Raw genomic sequence first — 16,218 nt, forward strand, 5'->3', positions numbered from 1 at the left:
GTAAAGCGGCTCCACAACCCCGTTCCCCAATCTTTCTCAGGGACCCGGTGGGCCAACAATGCTAACTCATACGCTTTAAACCATTGGCTAATATCGTCATTCTTACTGTAATCTTTGATCACATCCTTAGGAAAATAAAACCTACTTTCTGCAGGCACAGATGGAGCGCTACCACCAGAGGGATTCAACTCTAAACTCTTTTCTTTAAGTTCCATCTCCCTCAACATCTTCTCACGTTCAAATGCTAACTTCTCTCTCTCAAAATCTAATCTTTTGCTCTCCATCTCAGCTTCCCTCAGGCTCTTTGCTTTTTCTAATTCCAACTGCCCTCCTAATTTAAGTTTTGCCATTTCTAACTTGTACCCCCTCTCCCTCTCCCTGTTCTAATTCTTCAGGGGAAAGGCTCCTAGTGGACGCACTACTGCCTGGAGATGACACTGGCCCATCTGCGGGCTCTTCCTCTTCCTCTTCTTCTTCCTCTTCCGGTACCACCACCGGATCAGAGGGATTTCTGGCCTCTAACCAGGCCTTCAGCGCTTTTAGGAAGTCGTCTTTCCTTGTGAGACCTGTGGTAGGAACTTTAAACTGCTTGCAAAATCCTTTTAGATCCTTTAGCACGTAGTAATCTATCTTCTCCTTATCAAATTCCCCCACAACAATCTCCACAGGTGTAGCAGCTCTGGCATTCTCCATGGTCAAAACTGGCAGTGTTTAAAAACATAAGCTCCAGGAAAGCGGAGAACAAAAATAGAATATCCTACCAAACAGACTGTGGCTGCGTTATGGTCTGCTTTCACTATGCAGCATACACTAATCACTGCACATGAGTCATAAATGCAAAGTTCAATCCTCACCGCTGACCACCAATGTTAGAACCGGCGGTCTCTAGTTGGCAGAGGTATACACTTCTGACAAATAGGGACCAACCAACTCTAGTCAGGGCAAGGGGATTACACACTCAGATAACCCCTGCTACCCCCTTGGTAGCTTGGCAGAGCAGACAGGCTTATCTCAGAGGCAGTGTGTTAAGCATTTATGACCACATACAGTAATAAAGTGAATACACTACAGATGGACACGACACAGAAGTTATTATAAAAATAGTATTTTTATATAAGGCTTAGCACAAGACCAAATAACGACAAAAATATACCACAGTCTTAATAAATACTCTTTGGAAGGAAAAATAATAGTTCAAGTAAGGTTTCTTCTTGGCAAATAGTTCTTTAGCAACAAAATTAAGTGTTCTTCTGAAACACAGTTCTTTGGCAACAATGTAACCCCCACAGGAGTCACACGACGTCGAGTCTACAGGATTCCCAAGTTTCGGCGTCGACCGCGAGGAGCGCTACGTCGAGCCTGGAGTTGCAACAGACCCCACAAGTACAGTACCTTGAGAAATGAAGAAAACGATGATCCACGGCGTCGAGATGTCGGCGTCGAGGTCGGCGTCGATCGTGCCTCGGATTCGGGTCGATCCGCAGCGGCGTCGAGGGATGTCGGGCCCGAGCAGCGCTCACGGCGTCGAGAAGGGCGTCGAGTCGATGCGATCAGTAGCGGCGTCGGGACGGGGTCGCTTGGAGGTGGAGCCGATACTCACTCCTCACTGGCGTCGATACCGGCGTCGAGACGGGGTCACTTGGAACTGGGGCCGATACCCACTGCTCAATGGCGTTGCTGCTGGCGTCGATCAGGCCCGGCGGCCGGCGTCGAAGGCTCGGGACACTGGAGCCGTTACTCACGATGTCGAGCTGGATTCGGCGGCGTCGGCGGCGTCGAGATTGCAGATTTTCCCTTGTGTACTGGAAACAACACTTTCCAGCAATTCAGCAATTCAGTAGATGGTGAAGTCCTTTGGCCCTGTGACTTCAACAGGAGACTGGCACTCTTCCAGCCCTTGGAGATTTCCTAGCAAGCGTTTAGAGAGTACACACCAAGTTCCTCTCTCCTTGTTCCTTGGCAAAAATAAAGAAGCAGCTTTCAGGTTCCTCCACAGCAAAACAGCACTCAGGCAGAAAGGGGAGGCAAGTCCTTAGATCAGCAGGCTTCTTGTCCTTGGTACAGGTTTCCTTGTCAGAAGTGATCTGAGTTCTTGGTTCAGGGGTCCTTCTCTTATACCCCTTTTCTCCTTTGCGCCCTTTGTCCAAGCAGGGAAGTTCCCCCCATCTCAGGTTCGTTGTGGGTGTTGCCAGGCAGAGGCACCTGGCCTATTCACTGAGCAGGGCAGAATCCTCAGCCGCCCAGCAGGAGGCGGAGCCAATATTGTCACTGGCAGGAGCAGGGCTATCAGTCGCCCAGCAGGAGGTGGAGCCAGTATTGTGTCAGGCAGGGCAGGCTACTCTTCCCTCACTCTATGTGTAAATGCCTCATTCACCCCACACTGACTCATTCAGACCTCTGGAGCCACCCAGCCCCTGACACACACACCAAACCAGCAGAGACCGGTGGATAGTTGGACAAGAAAATAGCCACTTTCTAAAAGGGCTATTTTCAAACATAGAATTTAAAAACCATCCATCCTAAAGGGTGTGTTATTAAATTCTGAGTTCAGGGATACTAAACTCGACTTGCTACCATGCTCCCTGAGTCAGATAGATTATAATGGAGTTAATAATCAGTCTGCCCAGTCTGGCCTATTGGAGGCAGGTAGCCCTTCAATAGTGAAAAACGAAAATGGCTGTAATTCACTATTAGGTCATGCCACACACATCAGGGCATGACCTACCTTTTACCAGCAATGCACCCTGTCCTAGGGCCTACCATAGAGGTGTCTGAAATGTGGCAAAGTGAAGGTTTAGAGACTGGCAAGTAGGTTTCCTTGCCAAGTCGACATGGCAGTCAGGGACTGCACGCAGGCGCTGCGGTGGCAGGCCTGAGACACATTTTACGAGCTGCTTCTGTGGGTGGCACAACCAGTGCTGCAAGCCCACCAGCAGCAGTTAACTTACATGCCCTTGGCACACGCAGTGCACTAGACTAGGGTCTGAACAGTAAGTCAACCAAGCCAATCATGGTAACACCAATCAATGTAATAATTTAACATAGGGAGCACTTGCACTGTGGCACTGATCAGCAGTGGAACAGTGCCCAAAGCAATAAACCAGCAAAAACATCGTAAACAGAGGAGGCAAACAGAAAAAAATGGAGGAGAGACTCATGCCAATGATGCCAGGTCTAACATAAACACATTTAGATTGTGGACTAGTGTGGCTGTGCACTGTCAGTGACATTGCCAAAGAGGGCATAAAGAACTGAAACTGGATCATAAATTCAAAGCTGTTCCGAACAGGGCCCCCAAACTACGCTTGGCCCAGGGCCCCCCCAAATCCTTAAAATGTCCCTTAGCAGGCTTGAATGTTCTTGTGCTGTTATAGACAACTAATGGGGAGCAGGACTTTCATTAAAGGTGTGTCAACAGATGTGTTGCACACTTAATATCAACTCTGCAGGAGCGTTCTCTCCAGATGCATCATGGTAGATGTAGTGCAGAACCGTCTGTTTGCTCACTTTTTTTTTCACTGTATTTGCTGAGAGGTTCAAGTTCTGCCAGTTCCTTGACATGAGTGTGTATCACACTTTTGGTACTCGCCGGAAGTGAGTAGCCTCTGTGGATGTCATGCCTCGCGCTTTCGTTTCCATAGTCTGATACCTAAAGCATACCTGCCACGTTTCCCAAAGCCATGCGTGGTGAATTGCTGCCGGCCAGGTTTTCTTTTTTGAATTCTGGGAATTCTAGTCCTGCCTTATAAAAGAATAAACAAGACTACACGTCTAAGAATTCATAGAAAAAAACCTGAACTTGAGCAGCACATCAGATATGGACCAGAGAAATTTGGCAGGGCTGCGAAAGTTGCTCAACTGCAGAACTTCGGCTCATACAAACTTTACAGGCTCCCCCAGTGGGGAGGAGAACTCATCACAATTCTGCAGTTGGGCCACACTTCTATTGGCAGGCCCGCTGCAATAGTTCTCTCAGGTGCATCTTGGTAGTTGTAGTGTATAGAAGTCTTTTTACAAATATTCCCATAGTATTCGCTGATAAGTACAGCCGCTGCTGGTCATTCCTTTACACAGTTTGATGTTCTTTCTTACTTATTAGAAATGCGCATTTTCTGCTGAGGTGTGTGACTTTCTGCTGTAGTTTTTATGGTCAAATTCCAAACAGCACCTGGGACCAGACCACTGGCTTTGACACATTTTCTGTCATCTCCAGTGGAGAGGAATGCATACAGTGTCTCAACAGATGGGTCGCACACTACTTGAAAAGCCTGCAACACTCTTTACCAAATGCATTACGGATGACGTGCGGAGCAGGTTACCAGAGCTGTTCTGTTATTTAGATTGCCAGAGTACTCTAGCTGTCAGGTGATATCAACTCCCCTAAGAATATCTGCCCTCTGCCCCAGGAAGCAGTCAGAGCACTTCAACACAGACATCCTGATGTAGCTATTAAAAACAAGATAGATACTGTTTCTTCTTCTCATTCAGAGTGTCCAATTATTTAAGGAGAACTCCAGAAGATAGAGTCCTGGTAGAGATATTATTTTATTCAATTTATATTCTTGGTCATTAAAACAAGATGGCAGCCAATGTGTTTTGTTCCCATATCAAGGAGCTTCAACTCCTCAACACCAGCACAGCACCACCTCAACATCAGCACAGCACCAAATCAGCACCAGCACACCACCACCTCTGTACCAGTGTAGCACCACCTCAACATCAGCACAGCACCACCTCAACATCAGCACAGCACCACCTCCACATCAGTTCACCAGCGTAGCCCCACTTCAGCAGCAGCGCAGACCCACCTCTGCAACAACTCGGCACCAAGGCTGCATCAGTGCAGCACCATCTCAGCATCAGCACAGCATCACCTCAGCACAGTAACAACCCAGCTTCACTCAGCACCACCTGATCACCAGCTCAGCACCACCACCAAAGCATGACTCAGCGCCACCACAGCGTGACTCAGTACCACCTCAGCATCACTCAGCACCACTTCAGCATCACTCAGCACCTCAGCAGCACCACCTCAGCATTAGCACAGCACCACCACAAGCGCAGCCCCACCTCTGCACCAGCTCAGTCCCACCTAACAACAACTCAGCACAAACGCAGCACCACTTCAGCATCATTGCAGCACCACCACCTCAGAACCAGTGCAGTACCACCACCTCAGCATCAGCACAGCCTCGCCTAAGCACAGCACCACCTGAGCACCAGCCCAGCACCATCACCACAGCATAACTTGGCAACACCACAGCATGACTCGACACCACATCAGCACTGCACCACCTGAGCACCACCAGAGCACCATCTCAGCATCAGTACAGCACCACCTCGGCATCAGCACAGTCCCATCCCCCTCATCAGTGCAACACCAGCTCAACATCACCCCAGCACCAGCACAGCACCAACTTAACATCAGCACAGCAGCATCTCAGCATCAGCACAGCACCACCTCCGCATCAGTGCACCAGCGTAGCCTCACCTCAGCACCATAGCAGTCCCACCTCAGCAGCAACTCAGCACCACTTGAGCAGTAACTCCACACCAAAGCAGCACCACTTCAGCATCAGTGCAGCACCATCTCCGCATCAGTGCTGCGTCACCTCAGCACAGCACCAACTCAGCATCACTCAGCACTAGTGCAGCACCACCACCTTAGCATGACTCTGCATCACCACAGCACACTTAGCACTAGCACAGCATCTCTCAGCACCACCAAAGCCTCACTCAGCACCAGCTCAACATCTCCTCAGCATCACTCAAGACCACCACATTACCAACTCAGCACAGCACCACCTCCGCATCAATGCACCACCACCAGCGCAGCACCAGCTCAGCACCAGCACAGCTCCACTTCAGCATCAGCACAGCACCACCTCAGCAGCAACTCAGCAACAGTGCAGCACAACTTCAGCATTAGAGCAGCACCAGTGGAGCATCATGTCAGCACCAACTCAGTATCACTCAGCATCATCTGAGCACCAGAACAGCACCATCTGAGCACCACCAAAGGATAACTGAGCACCACATCAGCATCACTCAGCACCACCTCAGTATCACTCAACACCATCTCAGCACAGCATCAGTGCAGCACTACCTATGCATCAGTGCAGCACCATCACGGCATCAGCGCAGCACCACCGCTGCATCAGCGCAGCACCTCCTCTGCACCAGCGCAGCACCACCTCAGCACTAGTGCAGCACCACCTCAACATCAGCACAGCGCCACCTCAACATCAGCACAGCACCACCTCAACATCAGCACTGCTCCACCTCAACATCAGCACAGCACCACCTCTGCATATGTGCAGCATCACCTCAGCACAGCACCAACTCAGCATCACTCAGCACCACCTGAGCACCAGCTCAGCACCACCAGCTCAGCATCTCTCAGCACCACCTCACCATCACTCAGCATCAACCAGTTCATCACATCCGCACTAGCACACCACCATCTCAGCACCACCTCAGCATCACCTGAGCATCACCCCCGTACCAGCACAATACTACCTCAGCACCACCTCAGTCTGACCTCTTAATCTGTTGATTCTCCCCTAGTGTCTGTTCAGTGCTCATGTTGTAATCAGGTACTATTTCCCAACCTCCTCCCTCCCGTTGTTTATTTCCCCCCATTAACAAAAAAAGCTATAACAAACAAGCATTAGTACAGGCATGAAGAATTTGCTAGCATTGCAAGGACAAAAAAACTAGAAGGCATTTTTTATGTTAATTCTTTTTAATAGGATTGTTCAGTTGTACATAATATCTTCTTGGTTATATATAAGGTAACAGAAATTCTTATAACACTTTATTATAACTTTTCAACATAGCTTAAACGCATTGGGAAAGTCAATAGCTCTGGCTTAACACTTATAAGGTCCAAAAGGCGCTACCTATTGGCTATGCCAATGCTTTTTTACTTCATTACCTGTCAATTCTGCACATGTATTGGCCTGGCAGTCATGGCTGACATGATTTAGAATCACATCAAAAACAACAGAATTTCTGTTTTCATCCATATCTAAAAATAAATACTCACAGGAAAATAGATAGTTTTCTGTCTGTATTTATCTGTTAAAATCAGTACAAATAGAACACTGGGAGCCCTAATGATAAACGACATTTGACTTGGCCCTAATCAAAAGTGTACTAGTCCCTTTAGGTCTGGTTGTCCATAATGCTTTCAGGATACTACAGTACATTACTTGTTGCTCCATTCAATGAAGTCCCAAATGAGAGCAACCTCTACTGCCTGGATATGTTTGGGAAAAAAGCACTGGTAAGGCTTTTATCTAACTCCCTAATGAGAATTCATATGGCCCCCAAGGACGTAACAAAGGCCCCCGCAGCCCCTGCGGAGCAGGGGACTCCCAGGCTTAGCCATACTGGAGGGGGGCCCCTCAGCCCCTACTAATGTAAGTGTGATGTGCCCCTCCAGCATATCTTGCAGGGGGGGGCCCTCGCGTTTTGTTAAGCCACTGTGGCCCCCTATAGCTCCTCATTGTTGCAGTGGTGGGACTCCTTATTGGAGATCTTCCTCAGGACCCAAATCCCAACTTGGAGTAGGGTCTCTTTTACTCACCATTGGTCGATCCTTATATTGTTTTGTGTGTTTGGATAGAGTTACTTATGGGAGATGTATGCCAGTGTTAGTTGATTTGGTATGGGACGTGTGGGTTTATTTCAATTGTTATTGCCGGATGATGATCATTTAACCCAGGTGTTTCTTGGGTCCAGTTAAGACTAGTCCCCTGGGAGAAAAGAACCATATTGTCTACTCGTGTTCTCTGTCCCAAAACCACTCTCGTTTGGCATACATTCAGGGGTGGAGGGGCAGGACACTAGGCCTGGTTGGAGTTAGCTGAACTCCACGATGTGACCCAAACACTCTGCCATGCAATAGGTCACACCGTTTGCACTGATTTTTTGCGCCGAGTGTTTGTCTTGCGCTGAAAAATCAGATCAAACGGCACCCTGTGCAGCACAACTGGGCGCTGTTTTGTTCTGTCACTCAAGTAGATTTTCTATTCGAGCGGCAGCATCCTCAACGCGAACGCATGGTTTTTCAGCACGAGCGATCGTGACCCTCTGCAACTGCCTGCGTTGAGATATCTCGCTGAGAAGTGGTGAAGCGCTGGATTTTCCTCACTCGCCAACTTACCATTGGCGAGCACGAGCGAGGAAAAAACTCCGCTCCGCAGAGTTTGTCAGAAATCTGCGTGGTCTGCGGCAAGAGGAGTGCAGAAAACCCTGCAAACTCCGTGAACAGAGTGGATTTCACCGCCCAGGCCTACAGGACATGCAGACTATGGTCAGTGCTTAATTTGAACCTGTGGTTTCCGGTGCTCAGTAGTGGCACTTAATTGTCAACACCGGGGCTCATGACAGTCTGCCACAAGGTGGCGCTGTCTGGCTAATTTAGAGATGACCACAACAACAGTCAATTATTAATTCAAGATACATTAAAAATTATTATTACCTGCCGCCCAAGCCATTCCTATAGCCTTGGGGGCCTGGAATAGTCCAAATTGTCACACTTGTAGGAGTCTGATTGTTATTAAGTGTGTTGATGATACTGTCATTGGCACCATGGCAGGGGCAATGTGTGGTGCAAGCTGCAGTGGCCTCCTGACAAGAGCCCAGGCACTTTTTTTGGGTGCAAATTAGGCACTGGGCAGGGACCCTATGTGTCCCCCTTCTAGCGACGGCACTGCGATCCGTTTGAGTTAATCTGTGACTTTTTGTCTTACTCCACTGTGCTCTGTCGATATTAGTGAAGCGATGAGCAACACTTTACAAAATGGCTAAATGTCTAGTCGTTGAGCGCCATGAAGTAAACTCATGCGGAGGAGCACGCCTCGGCAGTGTTGTGTATAAATAAACCATTGAAGCGGGTCACTGATTGCTCTCGGTCCTCTAATTAGTGAAGAGCAAAAGTATCAAGGCAACATATGCTCCGGCATGGTGGAAAGAGCAGGGTATGAGATCACAGGGCCGGCTTTAGCACTGGTGCGACAATGTTGGCGCCCCCCACAGATTCCCTCCCTACCACCCTTTCACAGTGCCCCCTCAAGTCTCCATAATCACTCTCTCTCACATGTATTTAATTAGTTGTATGGCACCTCCTATACCAGTGTAGGGTGTCAGAGCACTTTACATCACACACACACACTACACAGAGACAATCAATCATAGGTGTGTAAATCAGTGTATAGAAAATGTTACATAAGCCAGAAGACTACAAGGTGTAGGAGTCACATGTCATCCATACTGGTAGACATTTTAGTTTAAGAGTGCTTGGTCTGGAGAAGCACAGACTCTTAATTGAAAACATATCCCCATGGATTGGAGTTACATTTAATAATAGAGATTTTTTATTCTTACGAAAATGAACCCTTTTTGAAACATTAGAATAATGAAAGACAGAGGAAAAATCATAATGCTCTAATCTATATCTTGCAGTTTGCATGCAGCTCTTTGATAGTTATTAGCTCACTGTTCCATGTTAGGATTTTAACATCTACACTGCCAGTAACAAAAGGATCTCTCTGTCAAAAGCACTGACTGATTTAAAACATATGCACTTTCTGATCTGAATGGTACACATTCTTGGCAGCAGGCATAAAACCCTCTGTGCTACCATAAAATGAGTTAAAACTTCCACTAGACAAAACTCCTTCTGTCTCCAGGAAGAACATGAATCACCGTAGTTATCTTGACATTTTTACTGATGTCTGACAATTGCCGAGGCCAGCAATACAGCAGCAGGTGCTTCTAAAGCTATAAAATACTTCCAAGGACGGCGCCCCCTTGAAGAGTCAGCACCCGGTGCGGTGGCACCGGTCGCACCGCCCTAAAGCCGGCCCTGTGAGATCAGATAAGTTAACCCCCTTGGGCTTGGGGAAATCCACTCTACAGGTTCTCTGTTCTTAAAGTAAATTTAGAAACCCCGACAGGAACAGGAACCTCTGACTGGCGTGAGCTCACTTCAGAGGCGAGGGAAAGATAAAGATTCCCTAACACAAGTGTCTTTTTCATCACTTCCTGTCCTTCTGGTCTCCTCGTGTAGTTTGCACGCTGAGCCAGCCAGGTTTGCAGCGCGAGCTCTTCTCGCCTCCCCATAGGTTTCCTGTGTTGCTCAACGTGCCATATTTAGCTCCCTCCATTCTGCAGGGTTTCTACCATCACATCATTGGTGCATTTCCACTTTCAATTCTTCCATCTAACTTTCCGGTCATCCACCCCCCTCCCTAGCCCCCGCATCGTCGAAAACCCCAATTTTCTGTCCATAAATACAGGAGGGGCGGATGGGGAGATCAGTCAGCCCCAGCCAACACAGTGACCACAATCTGCAGAGAGCTCAGTCCCAGACCTAAAGCTGACATGAAGATCTCCCTGGCGGCTGCCTCTGCTCTCCTCCTGGCTGCCTTCTGCTCCGAGGTCCTGGCTGCCCCTGGTGAGTGCTGGTGCTTCAACTCCTTACCATGAGGTCCATGTGATGGGACCACTATGCACGCTCAGTCTCTTGGCCCATCCCTCTATCTGCAGCTGGAGCACGTGCTCAGGGTGTCACAGAATGGCCAGAGGGCCCCTTTCACCTGGCTACGGTCAGTGTGAGTGCCTCAGTACACATAGTGAGCTTATGGGTAGTTTGGACAAAGAAAGCAGATCACAGGTTGGTTTCTTTGTGATTTCATTCATCGACAATTTAGAGCTCCTCCTACAGTATTTACACCTTCAGTGACTCCTTTTTTCACTTACCTGTTCTAATACTGCAATGTTTACTTACTCCAGCCTCAGTTTTCTGGGATGTGTGTACTCCTTTAGTATGTTCCTGTGGATTTATTGCCTTTACCTTCGCATTGGGGTGTTTTCCCAATGCTGATTTACACCACTCTACTCATTTGTTTGAAAAACTCTTCAATAAAAACATACTGATTAAAAAAAAAGAATACAGGTGAGCATCAGCCTTTGTTGTGGTGCAAGTCAGGGGAGAGCAGTAGGCCCTAAATGGCCATAGGATGAGTGACCTACAGTTCAGGGTTAAGAAAAAGGGAACAGAGTAGGGGAGGAAACCCAACAGGTGGAGGTGGCCCTGCTGTATGGGGATGCTCAGAAGGGTAAGGGGGGTCTGTTCCTGCTCATGGACAGAGGGGAAGGATGGCCATTGACATGATATTGACAAGGCCTTCTCTGCTTCTGTTCTGGTTCAGAAATGATTCTCCAGCTTTCACACCCTTTGTTGTTCTTTCTGGTTCAGAAATGATTGGACGTTCTCCAGCTTTCACACCCTTTGTTGTTCTTTCTGGTTCATAAATGATTGGACGTTCTCCAGCTTTCACACCCTTTGTTGTTCTTTCTGGTTCAGAAATGATTGGCCGTTCTCCAGCTTTCACACCCTTTGTTGTTCTTTCTGGTTCAGAAATGATTGGCCGTTCTCCAGCTTTCACACCCATTGTTGTTCTTTCTGGTTCAGAAATGATTGGCCGTTCTCCAACTTTCACACCCTTTGTTGTTCTTTCTGGTTCAGAAATGCTTGGCCGTTCTCCAGCTTTCACACCCTTCGTTGTTCTTTCTGGTTCAGAAATGATTGGCCGTTCTCCAACTTTCACACCCTTTGTTGTTCTTTCTGGTTCATAAATGATTGGCCGTTCTCCAGCTTTCACACCCTTTGTTGTTCTTTCTGGTTCATAAATGATTGGCCGTTCTCCAGCTTCACACCCTTTGTTGTTCTTTCTGGTTCATAAATGATTGGACGTTCTCCAGCTTTCACACCCTTTGTTGTTCTTTCTGGTTCAGAAATGATTGGACGTTCTCCAGCTTTACACCCTTTGTTGTTCTTTCTGGTTCAGAAATGATTGGACGTTCTCCAGCTTTTACACCCTTTGTTGTTCTTTCTGGTTCAGAAATGATTGGACGTTCTCCAGCTTTTACACCCTTTGTTGTTCTTTCTGGTTCAGAAATGATTGGACGTTCTCCAGCTTTTACAGCCTTTGTTGTTCTTTCTGGTTCAGAAATGATTGGACGTTCTCCAGCTTTCACACCCTTTGTTGTTCTTTCTGGTTCAGAAATGATTGGACGTTCTCCAGCTTTACACCCTTTGTTGTTCTTTTGCAGCCGGTGCAGATGCTCCCACCTCCTGCTGCTTCTCCTACGCCTCCCGGAAGATCCCACAGTCCCACGTCCAGGATTATTTCTTCACCAGCAGCCAGTGCTCCATGCCAGCGGTGATGTAAGTTTCCTAATTTCTTGAGATGTGTTTTCCTGCCTTGCAATTCCCTGTACTGGAGTACAATGACTCCCCGGCAGATGTCGCTCTAGTTAGTTCAGCAACAATAGAACTCACACTAAGTCCTCTTCGTCTTGTAAGGCTGCATTTAAAGGGCCTACATTCTTGATTTTGAAATTCGAAGTTGTAGATCTGCCACCCAGGTGTAGTTCACACCAGTGTAGATGTCCCTCAGTCACTCCACTTGCTGCCTTCCTGTGAGGGGTAATCGGGTTAATCCTACCCACAGAGCACCGCCCACTCCGGCCGGTGGTGGACCCGCAGTAATGTTTAGTTGGTATTATAAGCAGATGAAGGTGTGATGGGCCCACTCAACAAGGCTTTCAAACTCAAAGTGTTATCGCATTTGTCCCATTTCCTGGTCATACCTGGATTCGCCAGGCCAAGGACAACGTATCCTTATTTTGGTGCAGTTGCATTTTTTTATCTGAGTCACCAACATCCAAAGTGATGTGTTTATTATTGTGGTTGACTGCTTATGACTCAGATTTGCTGCTGCTGCTGTCATAGAGGTCTGTTCCACGAGGAGGAGGAACTGACCACCGCCTTGTAGATGACGATGGCACATGGAGGTGTTTCACTAAAGCACTGATTCCTAATAAACAAGTGCTTATGGTGGCTGCATGTGAGCAAATAGAGGAGAATTCCATCCCTGGGAGATGCTTACCGCGGGTTGCCTGGTCCATCCCCTTCGAGGAAGCGAGTGGGATTCTGAGAACCGCTCTGGAAAAGCACAACATGTATTTATCAGCACAAGGCCCCTAATCCTGACCGGGACACATTGCTGAGGTTGCAGCCCTTCACACAAACCCACATTGTTCTTAGGGAGACAGAGGGCCTCTAGACATGCATGCCTCTTCCATCACCCCCAATTCTCCAACCAGGCCCATACCAAGCCCAAAAACGGTATGCCCACTTAGCCTGGGCAGAGTGAATAAGAATTATTTTCTATCGGATTGCAATCACATCACCAGCCAATGACAAGTCTAAGGGGCGGCACATGTTCATGTTGCATTACAGCGGACATTTAACACGCTGAGGGTCAGACATGGCCTCACTATTCCCACTCCAGCCAGATGCCTGCTTCCTCATAGCATGAAAATGCATACTCCATATTAGGGACCCGCCACCTCAAATCCCTTCTCCTTTAACAAGGCGACACCTGGGAACCCTGATATCAAAGCACATTGCAATCCCAATAATATATGAGGTGTTATGCAAGAGCTCCCTAGAAGTGTTGGATTTAAAATAGGAATATCACAATACCCTCTGCTGTCAGAATCGAGGTACCGTGGATACTGTCTGAAGCCAGAGTGGAGTGGTCTCAGGGTGGAGGGACAGTCCATGAAGGCCTAGCTGAGTGATGCTCAGGGTAAAGCGACAGCCCATAATATACTGGGGTGGTGCTGAGTGTAAAGTGACGGTCCATAATGTGAAAGTGGATTGGTGCTGATGATAAAGTGACAGTTCATGATGTCATAATGGAGTGCTACTAAAGGTAAAGTGATAGTCTATGCCATCATAGGGAAGTGGTGCAGAGGGTAAAGTGACAGCCCATTATGTCATAGTGGTGTGGTCCTGAGGGTAAAATGACAGTCCATGATGTCATAGTGGAGTGGTGCTGAGGGTAAAGTGACAGGCCATGGTGTCATAGTGGTGTGGTCCTGAGGGTAAAGTGACAGTCCATGATGTCATAGTGGAGTGGTGCTGAGGGTAAAGTGACAGGCCATGGTGTCATTGTGGTGTGGTCCTGAGGGTAAAGTGACAGCCCATGATGTCATAGTGGTGTGATCCTGAGGGTAAAGTGACAGGCCATGGTGTCATAGTGGTGTGGTCCTGAGGGTAAAGTGACAGCCCATGATGTCATAGTGGTGTGGTCCTGAGGGTAAAGTGACAGTCCATGGTGTCATAGTGGTGTGGTCCCGAGGGTAAGGTGACAGTCCATGATGTCATGGTGATGTGGTCCTGAGGGTAAAGTGACAGTCCATGATATCATAGTCGAGTGGTCCTGAGAGTAAAATGACAGTCCATGATGTCATAGTGGAGTGGTGCTGAGGGTACCTTGGCATCTCTCATGTCGTAGTTGAGTAGCATTAAGGGTACTGTATAGTATCTGATGTCATTCAGGAGTTACTTTGAGAACACAGCGATATTCCATGATGTCATAGTGGAAAGCTACTTAGGACTCAGGGTGCTCACAGATGTCCGAGTGACGTGGCAGTGACAACGTAGTAATATTATTTTATGGCACAGCTGAATGGCTATTAGGAAAGGGGAAATTCTTTGATATCATAGTAAGGTTGCAGTGTGGGGACAGGGAGAATGTTGTATCATATACTGTAATGCCAGTTAGGATGCAGTGCGATGGCATATGTTTTATAGAGCAGTTACAAGCAGTGATATTGGTTTATGTCATATAATGCAGTTACAGTTAGGACGGAGTGAGGGTGATTTTTGTCATTTAGTGCAGTTAGTGTTAGGGCACAGCAATAGGGATTTATGTCATATAGTGCAGTTAACGTTTGAATGCAGTGATACCGCTGACATGACATATAGTGCAGCTAGAGATTGGACCGAGAGAATTCGACGTGTCATTTATTGGTGCAGTTACAGCTGGGATGAAGTGATATTGACATGATATATATAGTGCAGTTACAGTTAGGGCGCAGTGCGGCAGTGATATAGATATGTCCTATAGTGCAGTTAGGATGCAGCGATATTGACTTATATAGTGCAGTTACAGTTGGGAGGCGGTGATAGTGATTTTTGGCATACAGTGCAGTTCCATGTAGAATGCAGTGAGATTTCGTGATGTCATAATAGGCTTGCACTGAGGAGATATTCTCTGTTGTAAATCACAGGGATATTATTCGATGCACTGAAGCGTAGCACTCAGGGCATTGGTATATTACCAGGTGTAATTGTGTATTCGGAATATCGAGAAAACATGTTATTGTCTGAGCTGTTTTATTTTTCTCTTGTAACTGATCGTGCACACTTTAATGTTTTAATTCCCCCATGTCTCTTTCCCCACAGATTCATCACTAGAAGAGGGCGCCAGCTGTGTGCTGATCCAGAAATCACCTGGGTCCAGGACTACGTCAATCACTTGGAACTGAACTAAGAGTCCGGAGCTGGCCCAGTGTCCGTAACCCCGGAAGAAGCCGAGATCGAATCCTCCAGCGTGTCAGAGACTGCCATGACATCACTTCCTGCTGAAAACACCAAGCCTCAGACCCGCTGGCCGCACTTCCACGGCCAGCAAAAATAACCTTCATTGATAGGCATAATTTATATATTTTATTTTAGGGCTGACACAATAACATTTCCTTTAAGTTATAACTATTTATTAAATGTGTGTGGTTGATCCGTTTTAGGCTCCAGCTATGTGTTTGCTTCTTTAATTAGTTCTTATATAGATTTTATGGTGAAAGCTGTGAAATGTCAACTGTAATAGCACCATAGGACGCCTCTGCAGGATGCAAGACAAATGGAATTTCTTTTTTTTATTTATGTTACAGATAATAAATATATTTTTTACGAAGAATGTTGTGATGTTTTCTTATTTGGTAATAAGATATTTAGAAGTGTACGGAATATCGTAGTTGGTTGAGCGCTGAATGGGTGGGGAAGTATTTGGCCGAAGCCGATTAGGATTTTTTTTTACTGAAGTTCAAAACTTTCTAAAGCCAATTAAGGGCCCGATTCACAGAAATAACTTAAGACAAAATCCTAAACTTACTACTTTTGGTATTCACAGAAGTTAGGATTTCGTCTTAAGTTTGTCTTAAGACCGACTTAAGACAAACTTAAGACAGACTTAAGACAGACTTAAGTTAGGATTTTGTCTTAAATTTGTCTTAAGTCTGTCTTAAGTCTGTCTTAAGTCTGTCTTAAATTTGTCTTAAGTCTATCTTAAG

The 16,218-nt window shown here is 47.0% G+C and overlaps 1 protein-coding gene across 1 annotated transcript; it reads left to right on the forward strand.

Annotated features, from left to right (window-relative positions):
- Positions 1 to 10,313: 10,313 nt before the first annotated feature.
- Positions 10,314 to 15,839, forward strand: LOC146859017 (C-C motif chemokine 4-like). The gene is made up of 3 exons (XM_085646935.1): positions 10,314 to 10,465; positions 12,127 to 12,241; positions 15,335 to 15,839. Exons 1-3 carry the CDS (start codon positions 10,393 to 10,395, stop codon positions 15,420 to 15,422), a joined length of 276 nt encoding a protein of 91 aa, XP_085503061.1. The 5' UTR covers positions 10,314 to 10,392; the 3' UTR covers positions 15,423 to 15,839.
- Positions 15,840 to 16,218: the final 379 nt, after the last annotated feature.

The sequence above is a fragment of the Triturus cristatus genome, chromosome 3_2 (assembly GCF_964204655.1).
Source record: "Triturus cristatus chromosome 3_2, aTriCri1.1, whole genome shotgun sequence".
NCBI classification, from domain to species: domain Eukaryota; kingdom Metazoa; phylum Chordata; class Amphibia; order Caudata; family Salamandridae; genus Triturus; species Triturus cristatus.